Source organism: Crocuta crocuta, unplaced genomic scaffold (assembly GCF_008692635.1).
Source record: "Crocuta crocuta isolate KB4526 unplaced genomic scaffold, BGI_CrCroc_1.0 scaffold124, whole genome shotgun sequence".
Lineage (NCBI taxonomy): Eukaryota > Metazoa > Chordata > Mammalia > Carnivora > Hyaenidae > Crocuta > Crocuta crocuta.
The window spans coordinates 1,500,503-1,519,982 of NW_027551573.1; the positions used below are offsets into that span (position 1 = coordinate 1,500,503).

Sequence of the window (19,480 nt, forward strand, 5' to 3'; positions counted from 1 at the left end):
CAGGAGGTGATCGAAGCTGGAATAGCAAGGGCCAGGCATCTACTGCCTTGTCTCTCTCCATCTCTCTCTCTGTCTCTCTCGTCACCGGGCCACTTCCCTATGGGCTTCCTCACAGCATGGTGGTCTCAGCACAGTCACATGGCTTAGGTTTCGGGCCAGGAGTCCCAGCTTCACACCTTCCACAGTGTCACTGCCCCTGCATTCTGTTGTTACAAGCAAGTCGCAAGCCTGCCTCTGCCAAGGGGAGGGGACATAGGCCCCGTCTCTCAGGAGGAGGGGCGTCACAGGCACACAGTGGAACACAGGTGCACGGGAGATGCCGCTGTGGCCCTCTCGAAAGCACGGCCTGCCCCTGCCCTTGCCGCAGCGGCCTCACCGCTTCTCCCGCAGGGTTCTAGCCCGGCTTCTGTTGGCGGCCGCTCCCCACCTCCCGCATGTCACTCTCTATTCTGGCAGTTTTGGGTTGTGGCCCTGTGTCTTGGGAGGCCCCCACGCGCAGACGTGCAGGCTGGGCAGTGCACCCAGCCCGAGGGCGAGTGGTAGCCNGCTATTGCCTTCTCTCCTGTTCTTTTTGGTTCTTTTCTGAGCTAATGCTTTTTGATTCATTTACTCTGATTTTGGTAGGACTTTGGGAAGAGGGCAAAGGAAAATCTATATCCTCAATCATTTTTTTAAGTTTATTTATTTTGAGAGACAGAGCAAGCAGAGGAGGGGCCAGGAGAGGGAGAGACAGAGTCCTGTTCAGGCTCTGTGCTGACAGCACAGAGCCCAACGTGGGGCACCAACTCACAAACCATGAGATTATGACCTGAGCCAAGATCAAGAGTTGAACGCTTCACTGACTGGGCCACGCAGGTGCCCCTATTATTTTTTTGAGTAGGCTTCACACTCAGCATGGTGCCCAACATGGGCTCTGAACCCACAACCCTGAGATCAATAACTGAGGTGAGATCAAGAATTGGAGGCTTGCAGGGCGCCTGGGTGGCTTAGTCGGTTAAGCNATTAAAAAATTAAAAAACAAAAAAGAATTGGAGCCTCAACCCACCTCAACCCACCGAGCCACTCAAGTACCCCTCAATCTATTAACTAAAAGTGCCATGTTTCCATATATTCCCCTAATAGAAATCACTGCAATAATGCCTCATTATGCACATAAGCAAGTGTTAGTACATCTTTGTATAGTTTACTTTTACAAAAATGGATAGTACTATAATTGTTGGGGAATTAGCTTTTCTCAGTTAATATATTCTGGACATTTTTCAATGTCAATATATATAGATCTGCCTCATTCTTTAAAATAGCTGGTAACATTCCATGGGAGGAATAGGAATTCTATCCCAGAGGAGAGAAAAGGCGGGGGGGGGGAAGTACCTATCCCTCACTCTTTATCCCAGAGGGACAGGATGACTCCCCAAGGGAGTACCCCAAGGTCAGAGACAGGGTTTGGCTGGTCAGGATGAGGTGTACAGAGCTTTAACCAGATCCTTGACTCCACATATATGTACATAATGATCATTACGGCATGCATACTTCAGATTCTGTCTTTTTCCCCTTGGCTTTATTGCTAAAAACCAGGATTTCTCAATTTGGGCATTACTGACATTTTGGACTAGATAATTCTCTGTTGTGGGCTGTCCTGTGCATTATAGGATGCTTAGTGACATCCTGGCCTCTACCCACTAGATACCAATAGCACCACCTCCCCACGTGGTGACAATCCAAAATGTCTCCAGACTTTGCCTAATGTCTCCCAGGGCAAGATCACTCCAAGTTGAAAACCACTGCTATAAACTGATCTAAAGTGCTCTTGGCAGCCTGTAACCCGGTGAGTTGGATCTTTGCCCTTTGCTTCCCTTACAAATCATTACCTAGGTTTTTCTAGGAGAGATGTATGGTCCCAGCATGCCATTCCCTGAGTGTCCAGGTAGGGTTAACTCTCCTTTTCATTCCTTTTTTTTTTTTTAAGTTTATTTATTTATTTATTTATTTATTTTGAAAGAGAGAGAGCACACAGAGGAAGGTNCAGCATGAAGCCTGACTCAGGGCTCAACCTCACAAACCGCGAGATCACGAGCTGAACTGAGATCAAGAGTCAAATGCTTAACCGACTGAGCCACCCAGCCGCCCTGGGTTAATTTTTCTTACTCCCAGATTTCTCACCCCCCCTCCATCAAGTGTATTTGCTGCTATCCTTATAAAGAATTTTGAGGGGTACTTAGGTGGCTCAGTCAGTTAAGCGTCCGACTTCAGCTCAGGTCATGATATCACGGTTCGTGGGCTCAAGGCCCACATCGGGCTCTGTGCTGACAGCTCAGAGCCTGGAGCCTGCTTCAGATTCTGTGTCTCCGTCTGTCTCTGCCCCTCCCTTGCTCACACTCTGTCTCTCTCTCTCAAAAGTAAATAAACATTAAAAAAATGTTTTTAAATAGAATTTTGAGAAACTCCCAAATGTAATACATATTTATTGTTAAAAATTGGAAAATACAGAAAAGCACAGGGAAGGGAATTAAAATATTCCCTCTGGAGCCCTTCCATAATCACTGATAACATAATTTTAGTGATTATTTTGACAGCCTTTCAGTCTTTTTCTCTCTCTCTCCCTCTGTGTAGATCGTATATATGTCTATATACCTATGTGTGTGCAAATATTTTTAAGCAAAACCCCCTTTAAAAAATATGATACATTGTAATATATCTTCTTGCTTTAAGTACTGGAGTCCTTTGTAATTGCTCCTTATTTGTGCATCCAGAGGGTTCTGATTGCAGATAAAAAGATCATTTGCCTATACCATTGTTGAAATACAACAAATGACCTCTGTTCCCTGTCAAAAGTATAACTTAAAGATTGTTAAAAACACAGCACTCCTGCAAACAAGCACGTACCCCAGATACATTTAACTTGTTAATGAGGGAATCAGCAGAATGGTAAAAACCAGTCCAAAGGAGGAAAAGAGGTTCTACAGTCCATCAGGGAAAGCATACTAAAATCAGCATGCTAGGTTAGAGGCAAAACTGACTCATATCCTACAGGGTAAGAAAACTGTAACCTGTTAAGTTATCTTTTCTTTTTTTTCCAATTTTTTATAGTTTATTGATTTTTGAGACAGAGACAGAGCATGAGTGGGGGAAGGGCAGAGAGAGGGGGAGACACAGAATCCGAAACAGGCTCCAGGGTCTGAGCTGTCAGCACAGAGCCTGATGTGGGGCTCGAACCCACCAACCATGAGATCTGACCTGAGCAGAAGTCAGATGCTTAACCGACTGAGCCACCCAGGCGCCCCTAAGTTATCTTTTCTTATTGACAAAAATCATTTGCATCTCTACCAAACAAAATTCAACCAAACCTTATAGAATCAGGGCCCCGGGCAAAAGGAAAGTTCAAATCAAGCAGAGGTACATCCCCAAAGCAAACAGAGGTTTGGATCAATCAGCGGGATTAGGTAACAAAATAATCCCGGGGTGGTCTGTTAGACAGCGTTCCAGTCTGTAATACAAGGGCGTGGACTTCTCCTTTTGCCTCATTTCCAACTTTGGGATCATTTTTCTTTTCTCCTGTTTTCTTTTTAAGGTTTTATTTTTAGGCAACCTCTACACCCAACAGGGGGCTTGAACTCACAACCCCGGGATCAAGAGTTGCACACTCTTCCGACTGAGCCAGTCAAGCGCCCTGGGATAATTTTCCTCAATATCCCCCTTCTTTTCTCTGGTTCTCCAGACAAATTCTATGCAAGATTTCCCTGAGGCAAAGTGGCCATGTTTCTGTGGTCCCCTCATCTTCCTCCCCTGTAACCTAAATTCTAAAAAGGAGAGATCAGTCCCCAGGGACCTGGATATTTCCAATTAGTCATTGTACCTGGCCAGATACAACTTATCTACCACACACTTATTTGAAGTGTACAATCCAATGATTTTTGGTATATTCGCAGAGTTGTTCAATCAGTTTTGGAACATTTTCTTCACTCCACAAAGAAATCCTAGAACTGTTAGCAATCACTCCCCATTTCTTCCCAGTACCTAGCAACCGGTCATCTATCTCCTGTCTCTATGTATCAGTCTTTCCTGGACTACATTTTCTACAAGTGGAATCATACAACATGTGGTTAGCACAATATTTCAAGGTCCGTCCATGCTATAGCATGCCTCAGTACCCCATGCCTTTTTATTGCTAAATAATATGCCATTGGATAGATAGACTACATTATAATCAGTCGATGAACATACGAGTTGTTTCCATTTTTGTCTATTGTGAAAAATACTGCTGTAAACCATAGTGATAAGTTTTTGCGAGGACATATGTTTTCATTTCTATTGTGTATATACCCAGGAATGGAATTTCTTAGTCATATGGTAACTTATACCTAACCATTTTAGGAGCCGCCAAGCTATTCTCCAAAGTGACTTTGTCATTTTACATTCCTACCCACAGTGTAGGAGGGTTCCAGTTTCTCCACGTCTCTGTCGACACTTGTTATTATCTGCCTTTTTGATTATAGCTGTCGTAGTGGGTGTGAAGGGGTATCATTGTGCTTTTGTGGTCTTGCTTTTTTTTTTTTAAGTTTTTTAATTTAACTTGAGAAAGAGGGAGAAGGAGGGAGAGAGAGCACACAGGAGCAGGGGAAGGGCAGAGAGAGAGGGAAAGAGAGAGAACCCCAAGCAGGCTCCTCACTGTCAGTGCAGAGCCAGACACTGGGCTCAGTCCCATGAACTGTGAGATTCTGACCTAGGCAGAAATCAAGAGTCAGACACTTAAGTCACTGAGCCACCCAGGCACCCCTGTGATCTTGCATTTTAAACCAGTCTTGCACAAAAAACAATTTTGCACGCGATCAAGGAACTGAGCACAGTGGCCTCAAGGTTCTAAGCTGATACTAGTGGGTAAGTCTGATGGATGAGTGAAGACTGCCCTGCTGAAGCATCCCACGGATGGGGGCTCCCAAAGGGGCAGGACGTCTATACTAAACCCTACCCACTCAGGAGAGAGCATCTAAAATGCATGATCTTCCAGCCAAACATGGGCCGCATCATCCTCCTGGTAAAAAGGAGACGGTAAATGCCCAGCATTGTTGTGTGAGGCAAAGGAAAGGAGAAATGCAGGCTGGCCCTGGGCGAGGCCCCTTCAAGAATGTCCCCAACTCTGCAAGGGGTCATTTGTGTGCTACCCAGAATCTAATGACCTCCTTCACCACTGTCAGTCACACTATCAGGGATACCCACACATCCCCAAACTAAGTAAATATGTTGCCACCTTTTGAAAATGTGAATACCTCCGGAAGGGGTAGGCATCTTGCAAGAAGTCAGTAGCTAGTTGTGAATTAGCTTATCAGATGCCACTCCACACCTTGACGAGACAGGGCTTGGAGGAAGTGGGAGTTTAGCCTCCCCAGACAGGGGAGGGGCGGGAGGGAGCTGTGGTGGAAAAGAGGTGGCTCTGAACGTGAGGTGTCATTCCAGGACAGTAGTTGGTGGGGGGAGTCTGCTGGGAAAGCCGTTCACCTTCGTTCATCAATAACAAACAGGGATTGTGATTAGTTCATTGCATGCCACATGTTGTGCCAAGTGCATTGTGCATGGTTTTCCTGTTTTAGTGATTTAATGAAAACTCACAGAGCCCCATGTACTGCCACCCATCTCTCACACTCCACATGCCACATCTCTCAGATCCTGTTGGCCCCTCCTAGAAAATAATTCCCCGATCTGACCATTTCTCACCACCTTCCCAGCCACCCACCTCCTCTGTTTTACTGCAGATCTCCTGAGGGTCTCTCTGCTTCCATGTTTGCAGTCAGAACAATCCTTTACAAGACAACGTCCCTCCTGTATTTGAAATGCTCCAATGGCTTCCTATCTCTGTCACCATAAAAACCAAAGTCCTCGCAATGGTCCACAAGGTGCTGCCTGGACTGCCTACCCTCTCTTACCTGGCTGACGTCACCTGCCTGCTGGCTCAGCCACAGGATCCGGCTGCTCCTCAGACATCTGGTCAGGGCCACTGCAATGACTTCAGTGTTCTGCCTAGAATACTGTTCTCTCAGAATCTGCCTGGCTTGTGCCCTCGTTTCCTTGAGTCTCAGCTAAAATGTCACCTCCTCAGACAGACCCTTCTTAGCACGCCCTCCTCCATCTAAAAGAACTCTGCATGCACCAGATTGCTGTCAGAAAAGAGGGTTACAAATATAGAAAGGGAGAAGGCTAGAATGAATTCTATGGCGATAGATTGGAATCAGAGATATGGAGTGAACTCATGGTTTTCAATAGACACAGATATATATAGAAATAAATACAGATGGAAATGGTGTGTGTGTGTGTGTGTGTGTGTGTGTGTGTACGTACGTACACATATTTTCTAGCTCAGTCCACTGGAGAAGTTCTGGAAGCAACAGTCTAATAACAGTGAGTGCACCTTATGCCCAGATCTTGACTTCTAAGTATTATTCTCCACTAAAAGAAATCAGAACCCCTTGGAGAAATGGTTGATTCCAGGCCTGGGGCAGGAAAAGTATAAGAAGAGCCTGGAAACATTCTTTATGCCAAAAAATAAGGAAGAGCTCAAAGGCTAGTGTAACACATCAAAAGGATACAGGAACTAGCTTGAAGGGTGTCCCACGAGCCAAATAAAGGACAGTTTGAATGCCAAAATAACTAATGACAATAACTGATTATAACTCACTGAATAAAATAGGAATCCACGAGGAATCCCTACCAACATAAATAAATAAAAAGTTTGATGATAACCAGGATAATTACACAGTTTTCAAAATACCTTCTCATAAAGTACATATTTCTTTAAAAAGGTAAAAAGAGTCACTTAACAGTGCAGAATTCTGGCAGATGCTACCTTGGTAGTCAAGTGATTGATGTTGATACCTCAAGGAATGGGACAAAGAGATTGTCCATCACCTGATAGGGTGCAGAGAGAAGTACACGGAATTATTGCTGTGATTATATATGTATTTTTCTGTGATAGATACTACTTCTGTGAATATATATGTATATACATATATACACACACATATACATTAATGTTTATTTATTTTGAGAGGAGAGAGAGAGAGAGAGAGCGCTCAACTCCTCCATGGTGTCAGCAGAGAACCTGACTTGGGGCTCGATCTCACAAACTGTGAGATCATGACCTAAGTCAAAGCCAAGAGTCAGATGCTTAACCAACTGAGCCACGCAGGCACCCCTCTATATTTTTTCTGTGACATAAATTATTTCTGTGATTTCTGCCAAGGTTATATAACCTAAATCAAATCATTTAAAAAATCAGGTAACCCCAAATTAAGGAACAGATTACAATATAACTGACAAGAATCTTTGAAAAGAAATGGAAGAACTGCTCTAAACTGAAAGAGACAAACGAGACAAGACTCTGCAGCTATGTGTGGCATCGGATGTCAACTAGCCTTAATGCAAGTGATTGTTTTTGTGGTATATATGTGTATTTTATTTATTTATTTGTTTGTTTGTTTGCTTTTATCATAAAATTTTTTAGCAGGAGCAGGGGCAGAGGAAGAGAGAAAGAGAATCCCAAGCAAGCTCCGTGCTGACATGGGGCTCTGTCTCATGACCGCAAGATCATGACAGGAGCCAAAATCAAGACTAGCCCACCCAGGAGCCCTGGTGTAGACATGTATTGAATCACTGCGTCATACACCTGAAACTAACACGTTATATGTCAGTATATCTAGATTTTTAAATATTTTTTAATGTTTATTTTTGAGAGACAGAGCATGAGCAGGGAAGGAAGAGAGAAAGGGAGACACAGAATCTGAAGCAGGATCAGGGCTCTGAACTGTCAGCACAGAGCCCAATGCGGGGCTTGAACTCACTGTAAGATCATGACCTGAGCTGAAGTCAGACACTCAACTGACTGAGCCACCCAGGCAGCCCTATATTTAGAAGAAACATAACAACTAAATGTGGCTCTGTGTTTCTGGAGGGGATGTTTGGGCTCTAAAGGACATTAGTGGGGAAATGGCAAAATCAGAGTGGGGTCTATGAATTAGTGTTGGCAGAATAATACAATTCTTGCTCTAATTAGGGCGAGTCCCTGCTTGCCTCCACAATGGTTTCACCACTGCCACAGATGTCTAGGGTGCTTGCAGCCAGGACCACCTTATCCCAACCATATCTGCCACTGTCACCCGTATTCCCTCCTCCACTTTCTCAGCGAAGCGATTGATCCCCACCTTAGGGATGTGGAGTTTGGATTTTCTTCGTGGGCTTGGACTGTGCTTTTCTGGGGCTGGCAGTTCACCCACCAGGACTTCCGTCATCCTCTATGCCCTCCTGGGTCAATTCGCTGCCAGGCTCACACATTCATAAGGACCTGGACTTCCCAGGTTGTCTTCCAGTCAGACAGGAAGACTTCTGCAAGCACCAGGAAATGATGCATTTCCTAAAACAAAACATAAAGCTTGCAGGTGCAACATCTTTTAGTTTCATTGTTGTTGTTTTTGTTGTTGTTGTTTTCTGTTTTTTTATTCCTTGGTTTAGTGGCTAGTACCTACTGGGGGAAATAGAAAGTAGGATACCAGAGTGTATGTATATATTTAGCAGGTAAGTTCTCAGGCATGTGACAAATGCATAGGAAAAGAACTGTAAGGAAACACATTAAGTGCCTTTGAGTCTTTTATAATCAGAAAAAAAACCACCCAATATGTACAGGCTGTTGACTATCCCAGCCCTTCCCCCAACAACTTGTGGGTTAATGAGGGCTTTTCACCAGTTGAGAAGGGGTAGAGAATATGCAGTAGGATCTTCAATTCTCCCTGTAACCAAGGAGTCCACAGGAAAAGCTGGATTCTTATGTCTGGGAGTCTTTAAGGTGCTAGACAGGTGAATAAAATATGTTAATTAGGTTCCCACTGGCTGCACTCAGGCTTAGAATATTTTTTTCTATTTTTTTAAAAGTTTATTTGTTTGGAGAGAGAGCACATGCACATGAGCGAGGGAAAGGGGCAGAAGTAGAGACAGAGAGAGAGAGAGAGAGAGAGAATCCTAAGTAGGCTCCATGCCTAGCACCTGGCCAATTTGGGGTGCAATCCCACAAACCATGAAATCACGACCTGAGCTGAAACTAAGAGTTGGACACTTAGCTGACTGAACCACCCAGGCAGCCCGGGGCTCAGAACCTTCTAAATAGATATCCCAAGCTGAGGAATGATGGGGGTTGGAACATAAGGGGAAAAGCCCAAAATCTGGAGGTTCCTTCATATTCTTTGCCTCCAACAATTAGAGCAGCTGGTCCTTCTGAAGAGTAAATATTCCTACTTTAAAATAACACCAACTGCAAAGTGAGAAGCAAATATCTGTGATTTCTAGGGGTGGCAAACTCTCAGGTACAGCTCATGTGCTTTGTTTTTATTTTTGTTTTTGAGCATTTACTACATCCATAATGGAAGGAAATGCTAATTTCATTTAGAGGTTTGTGAATAAAGATGTAATTATTTCCATCCACGTTTATGAACATATTCAGTCCAGAGCCACCAACCCAGGTTAAGATCCTGAGCTTTCACGCAGGGAATCTGATGGCCCAGAAATCACTCCAGCAAAGGACCTGAAGAAAGCCCAAGGAGGAGATGACACAGGCTTAAATCAAGGTAAAGGCTATGGACACCCAGATGGGAGGCTAGAAGTGAGCTGCCGCCTAGACAGAAAGCCATCTGGCTCGGTGATGGAGGGGGCATGAAAGATGATGGTGATTCTGGACAATTTGGAAGAGCAGTTAGGCAGGAAGAGATGAATGTTTGCAAAATACAATGGCCTCACCATGGGTGTTCTACCTGCTACTATAGCGGTGAGCCCACTTCCCTCCAAGTCCCCACCACAACCTCGCAGAGTGGGCGTGGTCCCCAGAGAAGTACCATCTACCCTCCAAAATGCCCCCTCCTCCATCTCCTGCAACTCCAGGATTAAGGATCCACTGTGCAAAACCTCTTAGTCTGGCCCTTTTTAAAATGCAAATCCCTTCTAGAAAGCTGTTATTCACATTTTAGCCCCAAAGAGTTTACCCATCCATCCCTGAGAGTATTAGGCGAATTGAAGTTCACTGAGCTTCCAGGAATAGGTGGGATGGCGGCTAAAAGTGTGCCCCCTTTCCCAGTCAGGCAATGCTGAATAAAAGGGGATCTCACTGGAGCACCGGCCAAAAATTTCTATTTCTATCATTTCTAGCCTGGGAAGACTGTTCCCCAGCCCTTCTTGCCCCCTCAGAGGCACTTTCTAGGTGAAGGGTGGAGTAGGTCACACTTTAAGAATAATTAGGAAAAAATTCAAAAAGTGATAGCCCCAAGCAAGTGGCATATAAATGTGAAGTGCAGTCAGTAGGGGCCTAATTAACATATTTTATTCACCTGTCTAGCACCTTAAAGACTCCCAGACATGAATTCCCAGTGTTCCCTGTGGACTCCTTGGTTACAGGGAGAATTGAAGACCCTACTGCCATACTCTCTACCCCTTCCTAACTGGTGAAAAGTCCCCATTAACCCACAAATTGTTGGGGGAAGGGCTGGGATAGTCAACAGCCTGTAAACATTGGTTATTTTTTTCTGAATATAAAAACCTCAAAGGCAGGGCACCTGGGTGGCTCCGTTGGTTAAGTGACCAACTCTTGATTTCTACTGGGGTCATGATCTCACAGTTGTCAAATCGAACCCCATGCTGAGCTCTGTGAAGAGCATGGAGCCCGCTTGGGGTTCTCTCTCTCCCTCTCTCTCTGCCACTAGCTCCACTTGCATGCATGGGCACACTCTGTCTTTCAAAATAAATAAATAAATAAAAGATTCAAAGGCACTTAATGTATTTCTTTCTGGTTCTTTTCCTATGCATTCATTACATGCCTGTGAACTTACCTGCTAAATACATACATACCTTCTGGTTTCCTGCTTTGAAACTAAGCAAAACCATACAAAAGAACATGGGTTGTATTATATGTCCTGAATGCAAAGGGCCTGGCATGATACATACTGAACTGGGGGGACGCGGAAGGCAAAGAAGGGCAACTGTCACTCCTCGCCCCGCTGACCTCTGCGCTTTTCAGGAAATGTTTAGTAACTCTATACTACTCAATGAGTTTCCTATTGCCGCTATGACAAATCACCACAGACTTAGTGGCATAAAACAACACAGATTTATAATCTTGTAGTTAAAGAGCTCAGAAGCCCAACAAGGGTCTCAATGGACTAAAATCATGGTGTTGACAGGGCCAGCTGGATTCCTTCTGGAGGCTCTCAGTTAGATTTCGTTTCTTTGCCTTTTCCCAGCTTCTTGAGGCTGCCCACAATCCTTGGCCCATGGCCTCGTTTCTTCTTTCAAGCAATCACACTATTCTGACCTCCACTTCCTTCCTCACATGTACCTCAGACTCTCCTACCTCCCTCTTCTTCTTATAAGGACTCTTACAACGGTAAACCCACCTGGATGTAATCCAAGATAATCTCTCCATCTCAAAATCCTGCATTTAGTCACATCTACAAAGTCTCTTTTCCCAAGTAAGGTAACATATTCACATATTCACAGGCTACAGAGATTAGGAGGGAGATATCTTTGGGGAACGAGGTGTGGAAGGTGGTGTTATTCTGTGTACCGCAATTATTTGTGTAATTTTAAAAAACCACTTATTTAAAAACCTCACACAATAAAAACTTTCTCTTCACTAGAAGTTCAGGATAATCATAATTTTTAATGATGCCTAATGTTATATTGTAGGGATACACTACAATTTATTTAGCTGGTCCTGTAATTTGGGATATTTGGGTTGTTTTATTTTTCATGATTAAAGACAATTTTCACAATGAACATCTTTGGGTCTTTGGAGAGGGGGTATATAGAAATTGAAAGGGATTACAGAAATGGACTTGGTGGTCAGAAAGGCCTTAGTTCAAATCCAGACTTTGCCTCAATTATCCACATCTTTAGAGTCTTAGTTTCCTCAACTGCAAAAACAGGATTGTTACAACTCCACTCTCAGGATTTTTTAACAGTTTTCTTGAGATACAATTCACTTACCATATGACTCACCCATTTAAATTATAAATTCGGAGTGCCTGGGTGGCTCAGCTGGTTAAGCGTCCAACAATGCAGACAGCTCAGAGTCTGGAGCCTGCTTCAGATTCTGTGTCTCCCTCTCACTCCGTCCCTCCCCAGCTCATACTCTATCTCTCTCTCTCTCAAAAGTAAACAATAATTTTTTGAAGTATAAATTCAATGGGTTTTAGCCTCAGAGTTTTTGCAGGATTCAGTGATATTGAACACACAAATTGTCACCACTATTAATAATTCTTTGCTCATAATTTGCATTATTTCCTCAGGCTAAGTCCATAGAATCAGCCTTATAATAAGATAAAAGCCTATGTAGGGGCATCCGGGTGACTCAATCAGTTAAGCATCCAGCTCTTGATTTCTGCTCAGGTCATGATCTCATGGTTTGTGCAATCAAGCCCTGCATCCAGCTCCACACTGAGCATGGAGCCTGGTTGGGACTCTCTCTCTCTCTCTCTCTCTCTCTCTCTCTCTCTCTCTCTGACCCTCCCCTGTTCGAATTCTCTCTCAAAATAAATAAAAATTAAAAACTAATAAAGCCTTGGGGCGCCTGGGTGGCTCAGTCGGTTGGGCATCCGACTTGGGCTCAGGTCATGACCTCGCGGTTCGTGGGTTCGAGCCCCGCGTCGGGCTCTGTGCTGACAGCCAGCTCAGAGCCTGGAGACTGTTTCGGATTCTGTGTCTCCCTCCCCTGGTCACACTGCCTCTCTCTCTCTCTCTCAGAAATAAATTAAAAAAATTTAAAAAATAATAAAGCCTATAAATCTCTCAAATGTTTTAGAAACAGATAGGTGTTCTTTAAATTTTTGTGGTGTGTGGTGTGTATGTAGAATTTGGGAGCGTAAGAGTTGGTATGAAATTGTTGGGCTATTTGACCCAGCATGCTCTCTTTCATTTCCCCTTGCATAACCCTGAATCGTACTCAACCCCAAACCCACACCCACAGGGTAATTAGGGGAAGTTGATTCTGGCTCACTGTAACCTATAGCCCTGTAGAGCCACCCACCTATCCCTCTCCATATCCAAGGGCGACTCAATCAGTGAGGACTGCATTGGTACCAACCCCAACTGCCAATCTTAATTCACACCAAGGACACTGTATGGTGGTCTGGCAGGAAGGAGAGGCGGTGAGTCTCCATCAATGCCATGGGGAGCCCAAGCTACCCACCGAAAAAAATCATAAAAAAAAATACTGTGTGGCCGTGGGAGTACGGGCTACATGTTTCAGGGCTGAGTTAGTGAAGCGTCAGCCAAAAGCGGGAGTGTGTTGCACCAGAGTGATGTGTGGGTGAACCCTCGGCATCCTGGCAGGTGTGAGAACAGGTTACGGGAGATGGGTGTGGGTTAGGTGATGAAGCATGAGAGGAAGGTGCAGGGAGGGTGTGTGGGGCAGGTGTAGGAGGGGGTGGGGGTGAGGAATGGGGCCCCCCTGGGGTTGGACCTAGTAGTCAGACCAGTGGTTTGGAACCATTTTTGGGTCACAGCCTCCTTTGAGAATCTGACGGATGCTAAGGAAAGAATGCACAAACACACACACAAACACACAGTGACCCGCACATTTTGCCTAGCATGTCAGAGGGTCCTGGAAGCTCATCCAAGGGCTCAGGATTTTTTTTCCCATTTATTATTTTTTTAATGTTTATTTATTTATTTATTTTTGAGAGAGAGAGAGAGAGAGAGACAGAGATAGAGAGTGAGCAGGGGAAGGGCAGGAGAGAGGGAGACCCAGAATCCAAAGCAGGCCCCAGGCTCTGAACTTCTAGCACAGAGCCCAACACGGGGCTTGAACTCACCAACAGTGAGATCATGACCTGAGCTGAAGTCAGATGCTTAACCGACTGAGGTACCCAGGCACCCCTCTAAGGGCTCAGGATTAAAAACCTCTGGCCTAGACTAATTCACAGGGACTTGTCAGGAAAAAATCCAAATGCTGTGTTAAGAGCTTGAGAATACTCGTGTCTTCTTGTGTGAAAGACATTTATAGAGGTTTGCAGGTTTTGAACCCAAATTCCAAAGTCCCCTTACTCCATAAATGCTTTATGTGTCTTCTTCCAGTTTTTGTTTTGAAAATTTTCAAATCTACTGAAAATTTGCAAGCTCATGTAGTCATCAGCCATATTCTACAACTACAACTGTCAACATTTCTGCCTAATTTCTCCCCTTGTCATGTATGCTTGTGCTCTTGGGACCCAGGTTTTCCTGGAGAACCATTTGAGAATAAGTTGCAGATGTTATGATACTTCATCCTTAGACACTTGGCATGTAACTCCTAAGATCAAGAGACTCTCTTGTATAACCACAATATAATCCTCACACTCACAAAATTTAACACTGATGCAATACAATTATGTAACGTACATCCTATATTCAAATTGTCCCAGAAGACCCATTCCTTAGGGTCCTTTTTGCTGTGTTCTCTCTCCTTCCCTCCTCCCCTCCCCTCCTTCCCTCCTTTCCTTCCTCTCTTTTTCATTCAGGATCAAACCCAGAATTACATACTTCATTTAGCTATATCCCTCAGGCTCCTTTAATCAAGAACTACTCCAGAGTTTTGTTTTGAATTGCCTTCTCTTGTGACACTGATATTTTTGAAGAGATCCAGGCTTAGCTGTTTTTGCAAAATGCTCCCCAGTTTGGATTTGTCTGACTGTGTCCTCGTAATTAGATTCAAGTTAAGCATTTTGGGCAGATGCCATGTCCCTACTTGGTGCCTCACATCACAGGGTCCTTTGGTCCCCTTATTGATGATGTTAAATGTGACTGGTAGCTAAAGCAATGACGCCCACTTTGTAATTAGTAACTGGTCTGTGGGGTAACACTGTACCTGTTGAAAGCCTCTAAACGTGGCAAATGGTGGGTGAGCCAGTGGTGAGCATCAAGACTTAGTCTTTGCTCTCATGCTGTTTTTCCAGTGGAGGGGACAGAATTACAAAATGACAAAATATGCAGTTTTCGGAAGGATGGGGTGCTGAGATAGAGAAGTATCAACTCTCCCACTTAAAGTGAACTCAAAGGGGCGCCTGGCTGGCTGGCTCAGTTCCTAGAGCATGTGACTCTTGATCTAGGGTTCGTGAGTTCAAGCCAAATTGGGCATTGAGCTTACTTAAAAAAAAAAAAAAAAGTACAGATTTAAATTTAAAAATCCATGAAAAACTAATGATTTGTTAAAAAACTGAACTTAAAGAGAGCTTGGGAAAATGGCAGAGTAGCAGGACTTTAGCTCACCCCGTCCCATGTTTATTCTAGATATAATCCACATCCAAGTCAATAAAGTGAACTTAAAGGTGAGACCTGAGGAGGAGAAAGAAGGCAGGCATGGGAAGGTAGGGGTGGAGGGGGTAGAGGTAGCCCTGGCCAAGCTTGGAGAGTGAGAGGAACCAAAAACTGGTATGCGGTGGTCTCAGGGAGGGAAAAGTGATAGCAGAAAGGCTCTGGGCCTGCTAATAATGATACTGAGCACCCAGTAACTGTTCTAAGCGTTTTTATATGGTTTGCCTTATCTAAGCCTCCCCACAGCCCTGTGAAGAAGGCCATTATTGGTTTCATGTCGTAAAATCTACAGCACAGAGAGGTTAAGTTACTGATCCAAGCTCACACAGTTTGTAAACAGCACAGCTGGGATTCAACCTGGATAGATCGGACTCTACAGTCAAGAAGGAGAAGCAGGGTCTTACCTAGAAAACAGAATCTAAGAACGGATTGGAGTCAGAGCAACCTGGGCCCAGTTGGAAGTGCTATTGATACAGAGCGTAGAATGGGAAAGCAAGACCAAAGAAAGGGCCAGAAGATCAGAGAGAGAAGCCTGTGAAGAGCTAAAAGGCAACATAATAAACTAGGACAAATTTTGGTTGGCCACCTCACCCTCAATACAGGCCCAACCCCTGGCCTGTCCCTTCAGGCATTTGTCTGCTCTCTGTCCTCCCAGACAAAAACAGGACATTTACATTGTCTTAAAGTATTTCCCCACAAACTGCTTATTAATTTCAAACGGGAAAATAGGAACTTCACGGCCAGGAAACTGGCCCATTCCAGCCTAACCAAGTGACAGAAGCGAGCACTCAGACGGTTCTTAGGGAAGGCTCTGGAAGGGAATTTGGGAGAAAGGGTTTTGTGAGGAAGGCTCAGGGTGTAGAGAAAAGGGGAAATCTTGAAGCTGAGGAATATATGGGTGACAGAGCAGGTGTCGCCTGGAGAAAGAGGGGGTGTCTCCAGGAGGGAGAAATCTTGAGGTGGGGGATGTTCTCATTGATAAGAATGAGTCATCGGGGAGGGACTTGATGGGGACGGTTTGGTTAACAAGGAGGGTCAGAACGGGGTGGGTACACTCTGGATGACTAGAAGGGGGAGAGCCAGAGGTAGGGGGTCTCCAGGACAGTGCTGAAAGGGCACACGGGGTCAAGCCTCAAAGGCGGCGGTCAGCGGGTGGGGGAAGCCCGGCGGCCAGCGCGGCACGCCGCACCTAGGGCGTACAGCTTTGGGAGNCCCCATTCTCCCCTTGCGCACCCCACTCTCCCCCATACCCCTAGGAATGCTTTCTTACTGAGAAGTGTCGGGTCCAGGGACGGGAGCCTGGTGGAAATGAGGGAGTAGCCCTTCCTCCTTACACTTTTGGGTTTTTATTTGGGGTGGGCAGTCAGCAGCTGTCCCCTGGAGCTATTAAAATTCTCTGCCTTTTTAGTTCTTTGAGAGGAGGCTGGGTGGGAGGAAACCTTTTAAAGACATCCACATTCCCAAAGCAGGCGCTGTCTGCCTTTGGGGTGTGAAGTGTAAGGCAGTTGCTCTGGAGCCCCGGACAGAGGGGCACGCTCTGAGCCTCCAGGAGGGATGCTTTGCTCCCCCTTCTAGTTTGGCCCAGAGCCGTGCCTTCTTACCTCTGCTCCCCAAGTTGTGACGGACCAATTAGATTAGGAGCTGTGCGCAGCGAGAGGAGCCAAGTTTATGTTGTGGCTTTCATTTAGGGAATGAGTTGTATCCTGATGTGTGGATGCTTCCAAGGCTTGATTAATGGAAACGGCTGGATGGGGGTGTAGAGTGGGCATGGGCTTGGTTAATCCCAAGTCTTGGCATTGATGTGTCACTCTTGCCTTTCACAGTAATCAAGATGATTACCAACTGGTTCGAAAACTTGGTCGGGGAAAGTATAGTGAAGTATTTGAGGCCATTAACATCACCAACAATGAGAGAGTGGTTGTAAAAATTCTCAAGGTGAGTGTCTTATGAGTGGCATTAAAATTTTTGTTCACCAGTCAGGATGTAAACTCCAGCCACATTCTAGAATGAGCAATGCAAGCTCTTTAAACCTATTCTGTCTCCTGTCCCTTCGCTACTCGCTCTCCCACCCATTTTCCTGTGGACTTTGAAGTATGTGGACCTGTTTCAAATCTAAGGAAGATGTTCAGGATCATCCTTGTTCTGAAATGTCGTTTTGGGCTCCCAAAGTGAAAATTCCAAAGGGGCTCCACTTGTTACAAAAGAAATAGGTATTCAGAAGAAAGAAAAGCTTTTTCATGAAGATCCCATTGATCGAAATGAGTTTGTTACCCTTGTTGCTCAGGTTATTCCAGAAAGAAAGTTGGGAAAAATTAGAGCCGCTCCAAAGATGAGTTTGAAGCTTGTCTCTTTTGGCAGTAAAGTTTGTCAGGTAGGGTAGATACAGTGAGCTAGTAGTGCCCAGAAGGTTCATTGTTGTTTTTCAAATAGTAAAGGTGAAGTTGGGAGCAGTAAAAGGGTACACTCTAAAGTTATAATTTCAACAAAACAGTGTCTGGTTTAGTAGCCTAAGTTGGATAAAGACACACCTTTTGTCGTCTTCTCAAGTGAAGACATGATTTTCATGAGGATGAAGAGTTGGCTAAATTCTTTTTCAGGTAACTGCTTAGATTTAATAATGTTTTATAGAGTACACTAAAAAAAAGGTAATTCTTAGATTCTGTAAAGGGTCCTCATCTTTGCCAGATCATTTAATGTGTGTGCATGTCATGTAGTGAAATGTTGAAAAGACTAAAGAATGATTAATACAAGCAGTTTTGCATATTCAAGATGTGCAATGTGGCCATTTTGGAGCCGTGAATAAGGACATGGGATTGGGAAGCTGTTGTGTCTTACGCCCAGAGTTAGGGCAGCTGTGTCCCTGTTGAGCATGAGGGGTCAGGCTTACACGGTCTGAAAATCACTTTTCAGAAGAGTGATCAGCTCTGTTTCTCAGTACCATCCGAGCCTAATGACAGAGAAGCAGAGCTGCAGTAGAGAGAAACAGGGAGAGTTATCTGTGCCGTCAGAAACACTGCGGGTGAGAAGTGAGGAATTGATACTGAAGATGTGGAGTTTGACTCTCCTCTTCCCCAAATATGAATTGGACCTGAAAAGTCACATGGTCTTTTTTTTTTCCTTCCTTTACAAGCATAAATATTTAAAGAAATGTTCCCTTCAGAGAAGTCGCCTGGGGAGGCCATACGCTTTTTTCCTTTATGCATAAGCATAAATGTTTTTAATAAAAGCTGCTTAAAGTCTTTTCAGGAAGTAAGCAAGGCATAAGTTAAAATTAGGACTATCCATATTCCTCTGCTGTGCATTTGGAAGAATGAACTGACTGCATAACAGTTTCAGAAAAATGACTAAACTTTTGTGCAGCAGTATTTTTAGGATAAGTGTGTAACTTCCTGTGGTGTCTTTCGAAGGAACGGCCTTTAGGTAAATATAAAAGTGGCAGCGTGTTCATGCGAGAGAGAGTCACACTACTCGTGAGTCTTCCTCCTTCAGTACTTCATAGCGTCAGTTGCTGGAGAGTTTTTCCCGTAAAGATTCTCAGGATATGTTCAGGGAACCCAGTATGTAAAGTGAAGGTGATTTTTACAGACAAGAAACCTGGGCACAAGAAAACTTAATCTGCTTCCACGGTGTTGAAATGACCCTTAGCCAGAACTCCTGTTTCTTTTTCTCCCCATTTTAGCGTTGGTTTGTGAGATCTTGATGTTGAGCACAGAAGAAGTTCCAGTGTTCGGGAATAAGACTTGGGAGACTCCTTTGATGCTCTGGTTAATGAAGTGTTTCTTGTAGCTTTTCCATACACGTTCTCTCCAGGGTACAGCCTGAACCACCTCTTTTCCACTGGTGCAAACAACACCCACTTCTTTAAGTTTTTTCAAAGCCCTGTGGCGTTTCTGTCCAGATTTTGTTCTATCTGAAGGATGGGGTCAGAAACTACTGATGGTACTGTGGTTTCCTTGTTTTCACTGGCTGAATTAAAGTAGATTAAAAGTACTGTGATTTATTTTTTAATTTTTTTAAATGTTTTATTTATTTTTGAGAGAGAGATAGAGACAGCGTGAGCAGGGGAGGGTTAGAGAGAGGGAGATACAGAATCCAAAACAGGCTCCAGGTTCTGAGCTAGCTGTCAGCACAGAGCCTGACGTGGGGCTTAACCCCACTAACTGTGAGA

General features: G+C 44.4%; 1 protein-coding gene across 1 annotated transcript in view; it reads left to right on the plus strand.

The window, feature by feature from the left end:
• The first annotated feature begins 316 nt into the window (after nucleotides 1-316).
• The window catches only part of CSNK2A2 (casein kinase 2 alpha 2), a 53,854-nt gene continuing 34,690 nt past the window's right edge, over nucleotides 317-19,480 (plus strand). The window contains exons 1-3 of the mRNA XM_077751281.1: nucleotides 317-539; nucleotides 15,289-15,409; nucleotides 17,136-17,247. Coding sequence (XP_077607407.1) covers nucleotides 317-539; nucleotides 15,289-15,409; nucleotides 17,136-17,247 — 456 coding nt within the window. The remainder of the gene's footprint in view (nucleotides 540-15,288; nucleotides 15,410-17,135; nucleotides 17,248-19,480) is intronic.